Source organism: Pterocles gutturalis, unplaced genomic scaffold, assembly GCF_000699245.1.
Source record: "Pterocles gutturalis isolate BGI_N339 unplaced genomic scaffold, ASM69924v1 scaffold31757, whole genome shotgun sequence".
NCBI classification, from domain to species: Eukaryota; Metazoa; Chordata; class Aves; order Pterocliformes; family Pteroclidae; genus Pterocles; species Pterocles gutturalis.
The window spans coordinates 1-11,935 of NW_010116455.1; the positions used below are offsets into that span (position 1 = coordinate 1).

At 44.8% G+C, this 11,935-nt stretch overlaps 1 protein-coding gene across 1 annotated transcript; it reads right to left on the minus strand.

The window, feature by feature from the left end:
- Positions 1 to 3,054: 3,054 nt before the first annotated feature.
- Positions 3,055 to 11,930, minus strand: SLC33A1 (solute carrier family 33 (acetyl-CoA transporter), member 1; the record flags this gene model as incomplete). Its single annotated transcript, XM_010075517.1, has 6 exons — positions 3,055 to 3,322; positions 4,986 to 5,201; positions 6,077 to 6,194; positions 7,121 to 7,305; positions 7,743 to 7,933; positions 11,600 to 11,930. Coding segments are annotated over 6 exons (1,209 nt in total), but the record flags the coding sequence as incomplete, so codon positions are not given.
- Positions 11,931 to 11,935: the final 5 nt, after the last annotated feature.

Consider the following 11,935-nt stretch of genomic DNA (forward strand, 5'->3'; position numbering starts at 1 on the left):
ACCCCGGGGCGGGGGCGCTCAGACAGCTCCAGAGCAGGGGGCTGGGGGCGGCCGGAGCCCGTTACCAGTTCCTGGTGCCTCCTCAAAGCTGCAATCGCCTCCTCCGATCCCCTGAAACGCCTCTTGCATCTTGGGGCGCTGCCTTAAGGGCAAAAAACCAACGTGGGAACGCTCCTGTGTTCATCGTTGTTTATTCTTCTCCCTTAGTTCAAAACTAACGTCATTCACCACCAAACGGCTCAAGACAACGGCTTCCTACGATACTGGTAACAGTCACAACTGGGGATTTTGGGAAGAGCCCAGATTTAGTTGGGAATTTGTAACCCAAGGCAGAAAACTGTACAAAAAAGTACTGGCTAGGAGGCAAGTTGGACAAGAAAGTATTACCCCTGTTTTTTTTTTTTTTTAAAGCAGCATAGTTGTTAGTTTTACTTTATTTACTAAGTGTGAACATTTTAATATTAAGTAATAAATACAGAAATAGTGCAAGCTCTTGTTTTCCGCAAAAAACATAACCTGCAGCCAAACAACGATTCGGAAGCATATGGCTGTGTACAGTTTGTATGTCAGGTGAAATGCTCAATAAATGTTGTCTCAGGGGGTGGTTCAAGAGTCGGACAGTATTGCTGCTTGCACAACCCAGCCGCCCCGTTCCCTGCTGCGGGAGATGCTCTTCTTTCCCCCCCCCAGACCCGACTGTGCTTGTTCAGCCCCGCAGGGATCTGCGGCCATACCTGGTACCAGCCACCTTTTCCTGGTCCCAGACTCTCATGGGAGACACTGGGGTGCTCCTTTCTTATTGCCTTTTCAGAAAGTTATTTTTATGTTAAAGATGCTTAAGGCTACAATAATTCTAATTTAAAAAAATCATTTTAAAATAGGGTTGGGAGAAAAAAAAATAGCAAGGCTAAAAGTTTACTGGTTCATTTCTGCAATCTGCTAATCAGCTGGTAGAGTTGTAACATTTCTGATTTGTGTTACAAAATAGCAACACCGATAGATTTAAAAAACCCTAATCCATCCCTTCTTTTTCCAGTTTGAAAGAACAAACAGTTATCTAATTTTGGTCACATTTCCTATATATTACTACTGATTTGGAGTTCAAGTTTGATGTTATCAAGTTCATCTTATGTACTGATAAGCAATTCTCAACCCATCCTTTATCGGTACCAAGTTTCACTGGCACCTTCACAAACAGTGAACAAAGTATTTGCCAAGTCCGCAAAGTAAAAGCAGACTTAAGACACCTCCGGATTTCTAAAAGCCAACCCTAATAAAACACCTCTGAATTTAATTCCCCATATTCTGCCCTTGAGAATTTTTTCCTCAAAGTCAGAAAAGTTTTTTAAAAAGCCTCTGGGCCTGGACAAGATGTGATTAAAGCAAGCAGCCACCTGCTCCAGCACAGACACTGCCTCACACGACGATAATCTGGGGACAGAACTTGACCAGGACCCAAAGACGCACCCACCTTCGGCTACAAATCGCCGATACACTCTTACATCTTGTTGTGCTCGCACAGGGGTGAAACAGGAAGACGTGTAGTTTGGGGAGTAAAACCAACGTGCTCTTATTGAGCCTGGCTGATTCTGCTGTACCTAAATGGTGAGAACGTGCTGTGGCTGGATCACGGATCTACAGCTCTGGGACCGTCAAGGGTGTCCCGAGAGCGGAGAGGGGAAGGGACAGAGGACAGGCTCCAGTGCCCAAGGAGGCCCTTGTCACCCTGTCCTCTTCAGCCCACCTTCCCACTCCTTGTGTCAGTGCTGCGATCGGTCTCTTTTTTCCTGAAACACACAGAAACAAACCATCCACAGCCCCTCCTGAGCTGGAACACCAAGCTCCGGCTGCGACACTTCCAACATTGACAAGGCAAGAAACACAGACCAGGAAAGGAGATCATGTACCTCTCAAAGGCATTTTTAATAGTTTTCTTTTTTAATAACGATGTACCAGATACATCCAACCAAGACCCCAGTGCCCTCGCTCCAGGCGCGCAGTCTGCTTGCTGCACATCACTAAGGCACTCCGGAGGGAACTCGTTTTTGATAAACGCAACGGGAACGTTTCCACCACACAGCACCAGTCAGAAGTTTCTGTAGCAGCTCTACCACAGGATTTACCTTGTTTGATGTGTGACAGCAAGTCCTACACCAACTCACTGGGAATTTGGCAAGTTTGTCGTCACCAAATCACTTCCAAAGGCACTGATCAGCTTTCCTTACCCGTGGCTCGGAACAGTCACATTTTTTTTCTACTAATCTTGAATTTGAATGCTGGAATTTTAGTGACATAGAGGAACCAACACTAGCAATTCATTCCCTCAGAAGAACCACTTCCTGCGTGCCCTCTCCTTTTGAAACCTGTCTCGGTGTGCTGCCAGCTGCCGCACTGCCCAGTTTACATTGTCAGGACCCAAGGCTCAGAATATTGTGCGTTACTCTTGAGTCCTACCTTACAGCAATTTCTCGTCAAGAAAGTACCTTGGATGGAAATCAAAATGCTTTGAAACAGTGGAAATAAATTAAACAAATGTTATTTGTTTATAAAAATATTTTCTTATAAATCTTTAAAGCTTATAAAAGCCAGAAAATACATTTAAAAGAATCTCTGAAACATTTCGTCCTTTGAGGTGTGATTACAGCTCAAAAAGTGAGAAGAAACCAAGCCCACGGACATTTTACATTCTTCTTCCCACAACAAATTCTGTGGCATTAACACGCTTAACCTACAGAATGCCTTTGACATCCTTCCCGGGTCAGCACCCTGTGTCAGATCATTTCTGTTTGAAAATAAAGGGTTGGAACATGGCTGACAACGCTGCTGCTTGGAGAGCCGCGGCACGAGGAGCTTTTCCATAGGTACTGTATGGAAATGCAGACGTTGCTTACTCCAGCAGCCGCGACTCCGAAGCCGGAGCTCGGGGCTATGTATGTAGTACATAGGTGCTGTTGTTTAATAATTCCTTTCTGAGCCTATATTTTCATATTGGGAGGGCAAGTGGTACCACATACACACATACCACCATCTCAGCCAGCCCTTGTTCATCGGTGTGGCATTTAAAAACACCTGTATTCCTGCTTAGTGATTATGGGATACGTCTTTGTAATAAAACTAACATGACCTCGCTAGTCCGTCCAACGTTTAAACTGCATCACTTGGTCCTCTTGCACTTCCAGGAAGACTGTCCTTCGTCCTGCAGCTTTTTAAATTTTGGCCCCAGTAGAAACCACCAGCCAAATCCCAGAATGACACAGACGACGGATTCCACATAGTAACCGTCCAGCGTGGTCACACAGGAGCCACCAGCTTTTGTGCAGAGCTGAAACAGAGGAGCAGAAGTTGATGGGTTAAGTATCCTCTGGGAGATACAGGATCACCGACTTTTAGGAAGCAGGTTTAGAGATCCTCCGTGTTTTACTCACTCTTGGTTATGACTAAACATATTTGTTTACTCTTCCTTGTTTCTTAAGCAGTAAGAGAGGCTTTTGAGCTCACCATCAGTATGAAAAGTAACAAAACTGCTATAAAACATCTGGGAAATGGAGCACATTGGCCCAGGGGGCTAACTCCAGAACACAGAAACTGTCCAGCTGCCTCGCGCTGGAGGTGCAATCACTGTTCTTAATCCCAAGAAGCAAGATTTTTTTTCCCCTAGCCATCCAAACCACTTCTTTAGAAATTACAGCCTCACACCTCACCACACTGAATCTGCCAATGGACGGTACAAAATGCTGCGTACTTCTGGGAAAACATGCCTGGGGTGCTTTTTAATCACAGAACCAGAAGACAGAATCTCCAGCATGTAAAGAGTACGAGTATACCCACGATCATTTCTGCTATTGCTCAGCTTTCAACACTGCTACAGTCCCAAGATACATCAACCCTCTGCGCTGAGGTTCTGCCAGTCTTCTGACACACGTCAAGATCAGAACAGGAATAAGAAGGGAGTGGTGGGGGTGGCGGAACACTGCCGACTGGGAGGATGCAAAAAGAGATCAGAGGAGGGAGGTGAAGGAGGAAGGATTTAAGTTCCGTAGAGGCCCAGGCCCAGGGAACCTCATTAGTGGCACGCCAATGAGAGACAGGCAGAAAAAGCGCATGCTGCGGAAGAAGTTTCTCCTCCGTAGCTAGTAAAAACTGCAGCTCCAGTTCAGACAAGTAACATTTGATCCTAGGACACTTTATTTAGAGAACATCCTCATCCCGAAGAGTCCTGGCATTCAAGAGTGAAATAAATCTCAGTCATGAGTACATAAAAAAACCCTCACCAAAAACCCCCCAAACATTTCCACCCTTCCAAACAGTCACGTTAAAATTTCGCATTTGCTCATGAGGAGGTGAATTTGAAACCTTGCTTTCCAGGCAGTTTTGTGTCCTGTGGTTCGATCTGTGTACAGCAGCACAGCGCGTTCTTTGTTCTCTTCCACAGGGCTCCCCAGAGCTGGGAAGGCAGCCAGTCACACTGCTCAATTTCATGGGGAAAGGGAAGACCAAAGACAGAGAGCAAAGTAACGCCACGGGAGAAGGTATCAAGGTATCCAGTTAGGAAGTCTCAAGAAAGACAGAAGGAAAAAAATCCAACCTACCACAAAACTCAAGGGACTTGGGGCACAGACAGCCTGCCAGAAACAGAGCGCCTCATTACACACCTCTGCACTGACCCAAAAACGTAACTGCAGCCTCCTTACACCACGAGAACGTGGCACCAGCCTAGTGCTTCTGCCACCAGCTTCCATCCCACCCCAGAAAGAAATGGATAACTACCCTGCAACTGCAGATCTTTGGCAAAGATGTTTATTATTAAAAGTGTATGGATAAAAACAGACCTAATTTTACCAGATGGGAAAATCATCTCGATTAATGGGCATTTTTAAGCACATGCTATGCACTACGAAGGTTTTAAAAGGTAAAAAAAAATACTAAGAGAAGCCATTTCCTCGAGAAATAGTTGAAGAAAGGCCTTCACAGCCTCCAGAACTTACTTCTGCAGCAACTGTAGTCCCACAGGTCTGTTCCTGGGCCCCTGCACACTCTTTCACTGTGAGCGGGTCCACAAGCCAGAGCGCTACGGTGGAAGGCCAGTTCCCTCCCAGATTGGACACGGTATTTAGGAGCGTCATGTAGGTTCCTCCGATCAGCGGATCGCTGACTTTGGCGTTGAAAGCCATTATTGCCACGTACATGCTATACAGCGTGATCTACAGGAGAGGAAAGAAAACCCACAGGACAGTGAGGTCTCCCCAGTTACAGACAGTGACAACTAATCAATCTAACATAAAACTGTTCCAGGAGGTCTCTTGAAGTTAGCAACATTGACTGAAAATAATCCCAACAGGTTAAAAATGCACAAGAGAGAAATTGCTTCTGCAGTCCATCTCTCTGCTAATACCAAGAAGTGCTCTTGCCACTTGGTTCAAGTCATGCTGAACCTGCAAGTCATGCTTAACCGGACCCAGCCTCACGTGCACCGGAATGACTCAGTTATCTACTGAAGTGTGATAAGGCCAGTGAAAACAGCACATAAAAACAACACTTTCACATTTAAAATGAACTCTCAAGGCACTGCACGCATTTTGGTTCTGATCCAAAGCCCAGTGTGCATCAGGCGTTTGTTTTCCGGCTGTTTGGATCAGATCCATTATGACCTTCCTTCCAAATCCCTAACTTAGCTTTTCTAGGGCCAGGATCACACAACCCTACGGATCTGCGCAATAAGCACAATCACCAATCGCCACGCCTATGAAACCCAGTCAGAATGCTGGGATTTCTCCAACTCCACCATGCTTCTGAGCTTCTGGTTTGGGGGGAAAAAAATATAATCTGTGAAACAAAAGCAGATCTGATCAACTAAAAGTAACTTCATAGAAATGTCCAATGGAGGACACGGGAGAAGGAGAAACGATATTGAAAAGAGTATCAGCACTAAATAGAGCCATACAGCCGAACAGGTCAGACTCTGAGGAACCCTAGTGTCACTAAGGACAAAAGCAGCTAACAGCATTTACAGTCCTCTGTGGATCGATATGAAACACCCTCCTGTCCCCCTCCCCTGCCCGCGGGCAGTGTATGTTACCTGATGTAAAGCATAACTCAACAATACTACAGCATAGTAGTACACAGGAAATCCTCCTTCGTGTTTCACTTTAGGAGTCCACCATACCAAAAAAGCAAATTCCAGACCAAGCAGTAATCTGGAGGAATAAGAAAGATAATTTGTAATTAAAGTAATTCTCCCCATGCATTTACTTGATACAAAGCAATTATTGAACACTCATACATACAGAATATATTAAAATTGTTTATATCTAAATAGTTAAAACTATTTCTATCCTAGATTGAATTAAAGACTTGACAAGCACAGAAACTGTAAACATTTTATACCAAAACAATTCTGTCTTCCACATAAACACGACTCACTACCAGATCTTCTATCTAGCTTTCTGCCCTGTACCTTCACACAGAAATTTATTTTTTGTAGAAAACAACGCACAAGATATCCAACCAAATTCAGCTGGAGCAAGACTTTTTTTTTTGTGAAAACATACACAGTTGCATAAGAACACGTCAAAGTAACAGCTACCTGTGACAGACATGTCACATACTTCACTGAGGAACAGCATGAGGGAATTCTCCGGAATCACTGGTTTTAGAATTCCATAAGCAAACTCCTGTATAAAACACTTCACACAAAAATTAAATGTCTCCTTGTCTTTATCAGCCTAATTCAGCTTCTTTTATTCCCAGTCACCTCGGTAAAGCACACATCCAGCAGATTCACCAAATGAGCTGCCAATGCCTTCTGCCGCTCTGCTGCTGGGAAGGACACCTGATCGGACAGGTACAGCCCCGGATCCGCTCCGAATGATCCAGGGATAAGGAACTACGGACACTGAACAAGAGCAGGAGAGAACTGCTCCAAGGCTGTTGCATGTGCATCTGACAAACACCTCGTGCTTTCTTACACGTTACTGCATGAACCAAGGTACAAGACACAGCGTTCAACTCACTGTGAGAATTCTGACACACTTTCTTGTATCTGGACCTTGAACTTACAGAAGAATTGATCTGAATATGGAAATGACTATGTTTCTATCAAACAAGATCTGTTTGTTCTTACCTAAAAGGCATAGCTTTGTAAAAGGTGTTGAGCGGCTGGGGGCCTGCTGTGTATTTGCTGATGATGAGAGGCAGTATTATCTGCAAAGGAACCATCGGAACCGCTAGCAGAGCTAAGTGCTCCTTGGGGACGCCCTCTTCCACCAGTTTCAGTCCTGTTACAGCATCTGCTGCTGAAAAGCCCACCTGCAATACAAGTTAGACAAAACAAACTGGGGAAAGTTTCATGCCTGTGCCTTCATTGCTGCTGGTATCCACAACGGTCAACAAGAAGCTGTGGAAACCTAGTTTGTACAGAGCTGCAGATTCCAGGAATAGAATTTAGGTTAAAAGAAACATTTTCTGTGCTTTTACCTGCAGACTACACAAACGGCCCAGCTGTTTAAAACCAAATTAATACTAGATTGCAATCAAACTTCTCTTTAATGCTTGTGTAAGCACAAAAGCTCAAACAAATGTTTTCTGTTGACATAAGCAATTTTGTTTAAAATTTCACATGAAAATTTGGAACTCTGATGACAACCACCAGCAAAACCAAGAAAAAAGTTACACCACAGGGACTCAACAACCTTTCAGACACTCATATCAGCAGCATCTAACAATTCGTATACGTATTTACTTACTTTTGCTGTAAGAATCAAGAGACAGAAAGTGAGAACTGCTGGCATCTTGATTATTGAGAATAGCAGCCTGTATGTATCAGTAATGCCTTTTGTTTCTTCTTTTGTTGGTGTCAGTTCCTTGTTTTCCTTTTTCAAAAGGGCAACCAGTGTAGTGGTAATTAAAAAGACAGCTCCCCAGAAAAACAGGAAATCTGGAGGGGAAAAAAAATTAAAATTAAAAAAAAAAATTATATTTCTAGCAGTCACCATCAACACTTTATTAACAATTCACCGAGTATCTAAAATGTGGTTATTTTGCAACAATACAGACCTACTAATGAAAACTGGAATAAAAACATCACTCATTGACCTTTCTAAAAACAAGCACCAAAAGCAAACCACAAACACAGCTACATACAGTAACCGACACAGCTCTCCCCTCGCCCCTCACCCTAGAACCGCGTTTGCTTGAGATCTGAGACAGCAGAGCAGCAGCAAACCGGGTCACTCCCCTGGTGTTCTCTTATTGCCACAATGAGCATGTGGGGGGAGAAACAGAAATAAAAATGAAAATGTTGAAGGATTACACATACAATCGCCAAAAGCTGATCAAGGAGGAAAAAACACATTTAATAGTTACAAGACGGGGAAAAAACTTCAGAGGAAGCAAGATGGGGAAAAAAACAAATCAGAGGAAGAAGTGCCAAGTCTCCAGTTGATTTACTGTGTAGTCATGTAACTATTCTGTGCCTCAATTCTGTATTCCCTGGACAATATCTATCCACCAGCTGAAGGAAACAAAGATTTACACTGATGAGTGTAAAGATGTCCTGATGAAAGTTCTTACACAGTCATCAAGTAAAGAGTCACTCAAATATGTCTGTGTTCAGTGGCTCTTACCCTTGCTAACTCTTCAGGTGCTCTATTTTAAGCAGGTATAATATTTGCTTGTCCACACCAATATTTTATGGCGAGTACTTTTTGATATAGTGAATGGATTAATGGAAGATAATCCTATCCTCTGCCTTTATGAAAGAGGCAAGAAAGAACTCGGCAACGTGCAGAGGGTAAGACAGAAGTAGCCTTTTATCGCCCTGGTCACAAGCAACTCCAAAAGCCTCACGGTGACTTGAAAGTAAGCAGTGAGGGCTGGTGAAAGGGCAAAGACAGTGCAGGGGTTTAGGCAATCATTAACTGCTCCTTATGCACAGGAAGGGAACAAGCACGACACGCATGGAGGAAAGCATGGAGAGACTACTTTAGCCATACCCCAGCATTCACAGTGCAAAAGAAAAAAGGCATTTCCAACCCTTTTCTGCTGCTTCCACATCAGTTCCTTTCCCCTTCTCTAAAGAAAAGATCTCATAGCCAATGCCGTCAGATTGTGCTCTCCTCTGTTAAAAAAGGTACCCTCAACGTATATTATTAAGTAAAAGATGATTTTTCAGAGAGTCACGCTAATCAGAGCTGCTGTCTGCAAAAGACATAGAGCAGTGGTACTCTAATAATAGCACTGAGCGTTATCACTGCAGTGAGTACCAGGACGGGAATAGAAACAGCTTTGAGCATCATTGCATGACTGCTCCTGTCAGCTGTGATACAGCAATGGCTGGATCAGCAAAAATAAATAATAATAATCCAGCCATATAGTCCACTAACAGGCTACAAGCAAAAAGAATTAAAATCACAGTTTACACAACAGATTTCTAGCATCAAGTTTCTGGTGCCCCCAGTGCCACCTGGCCCCATCCCTGCCTCTGCACCGTTACCAGCAAAATAAACCTCTGCGTTGGGGCAAAGCAAACTCCTGAACCAGATCAGGGGCAGACCAGGCTGGAAAATAACCATCAGTGAGGTGTGTGGGGGGACAGGCGCTTCTTCACAACAATTTTAATTCCAAAGCTACCCGTCTGTTCCCAGGAAAAAGGGCACTCCACAGTCACTGGCCCAGGTAAGTCTGGGCGGCCTGGAAGGGGTCACCTTCTTCCTGCGCTCGCGCTTCACCTCTCTTCCTTCGCTCTGGGACAGGGACACATCTGACCGCATGGCAAACAGCTAATGCTATTGCTTCTCAGCAGCTTGAAGTTGACTTGGGATCATCAAGTGTCGACTTGCTCTTCCCCTAGCATCGCCACTCAGCCTGTGACAACAGCGTTCAGAGATCTGAATGGGCAGGAAACTGTTCACCTTCTCAAACTAAAGCTTTCTGCTGCTTTAACTGCCCAAACCAGCTCACCGCAAGCCCCGTCAGGAGCAGTGCCAGGAGCAGATAGCCGCTGTCCTCATTTCCGTGAGCAGGTTTACAGCACCGCTCTGCAGCTGCTTCAGGAGAAACCTGGACACAGCAGGCTGTGGCATACTGTCACACGAACACAGGAACAGGAATTTCTTGCAGACAGTTTTACCACCCAAAACCCCATAGCCTGCAACCACAGTATCAGAGCTATTTGCTTTTCTTACTCCAACCAGGTTAGTTACTCCAGGACAAGTTAAACAGACCGTGTTGGTGTTTTTTGGGTTTGGGATAATTTCTTTTTTCAAAGACGGCAGTCTTGTAATAGTAACAAATCCATTTATACAAACAGCACTGAGAAAAAACGAAGACAAGAAAAAACTTGGACAGTGGAGATCAATATAGCCAAACCAAGCTCTCTCAACTACACTAGTGATCTGCAAGTTGCATCAGCAGCAATGGATGTCAGCCTGCCGCTGGAGCAGGAGGGAAGAGACACGCCAGCTCTGATGAACTACCCAGTAAGGGAAAACAAAGGAAAGCAGTAAATCAGCAGGGTTACTGCGAGGACTACTCTGTGCTTGTTGACACAGAGCCAGACATTCGGTTATGAACTGGAAGGAAAGAGGAAGACCAGTTAGCAATTGTGATAGCTGCATAGACAAAATAAGAAACTGAATATCCTGATTTATCAACAAACTAGATACAGGATAGAAAGCAAAAACTAACCTTTACACAACAATTCAACCCCCTTTTGGCATACTTTTTCTCTTACATGCTATGGGCAGAGCAATCAATGTAAGAGAGGGAAAAGAAACTAAAGCCATGAGAATTTACTCTTCATCACTAGCCATGGTCACTTCGACACTGCAGCCAGAAGAGGTGCCAGCTTTTCCTGTCCTCCCATAAGCTGAGCTGGCTAAACCCAACCTCACAACCAAAACCTGTGCATTTTAAGCAGCTTTTAGGTAATACGCCTAGCATCAACCACCACGTATAACCTTTCTGAAAAAAACAACAAAACCAAAACAACCCAAAAACACCAAACAGAAGATGTCCCTATGCTAACAACCAGTTATGCTTGGATTACCAGACTCCATTTAATTCATTCAAGAGAAAACAAAATCCCCCTTAATGTACTAAAGTAAGGCCTTCCTTCAGAAATTGGCCACACAGTCAACTCTGAACACTTTCATTTCTACTTATGTGAACAATGCAATCCTGGAAGAGCCAGCTTTTTTTTAATTTTCCCTTTCGTTCCTCCCAGAAGATGTTCTCAAAAGGCCTCCTTAAAAAGAGGAAAAGCTTTTGCTTTGTTTGTTGTTTTTTTTTTTTTTTAACAATAATCTATTCCACGGTCATTAAACTAAGGGAAAAAAAATGCTTAGGTCAGCCAAGACAATGACAAGGCAGGTTTCTCATAATCTTATGCCCAGAGAAGCCCGGAAGTTCAGTGCAGGTAGCAGTGGACCCCCCCAGCCTCCTGGCCAGCTGTGCTTTCTCACGGGTAGGGGACAAACCAAACCTGCTTAGTTCACAGTGCCAAAGCACCGCTCACTCTGAACAGAACTTTGGTCCAGGCTCAGGGAAGAAGCATCCCCATTCCAGCATCAGCACGCACAGCCCCGTGGCACCCACGCAGTACCTGAGAGCGTAACAATCCCTTGGGGCTGGGGCTGGAACCGTAGGTACTTGTTGCAGAAAGAGGCCGACTCCAGGGCCAGGAAGAGGACGTTGCCCAGGAAGTAGCCAGCCGTCTGGCCCACGGAGTTGCAGGTGGAGGCATAGCCCACGTTCTCCCTGGACAACATGGTCAGGGCCCAGCCGTCCACCGCGATGTCCTGAGTCGCTGCCAGGAACTCGAAGAAGAAGAAAGCCACGGTGAGGGCCACCACGTCAGGGCCCCGGCCCTCCCCGTCGCCCAGCAGCAGATCCACCTGGGTGGACATGTAGATCATGAAGAGCCCCAGGACATACTGCG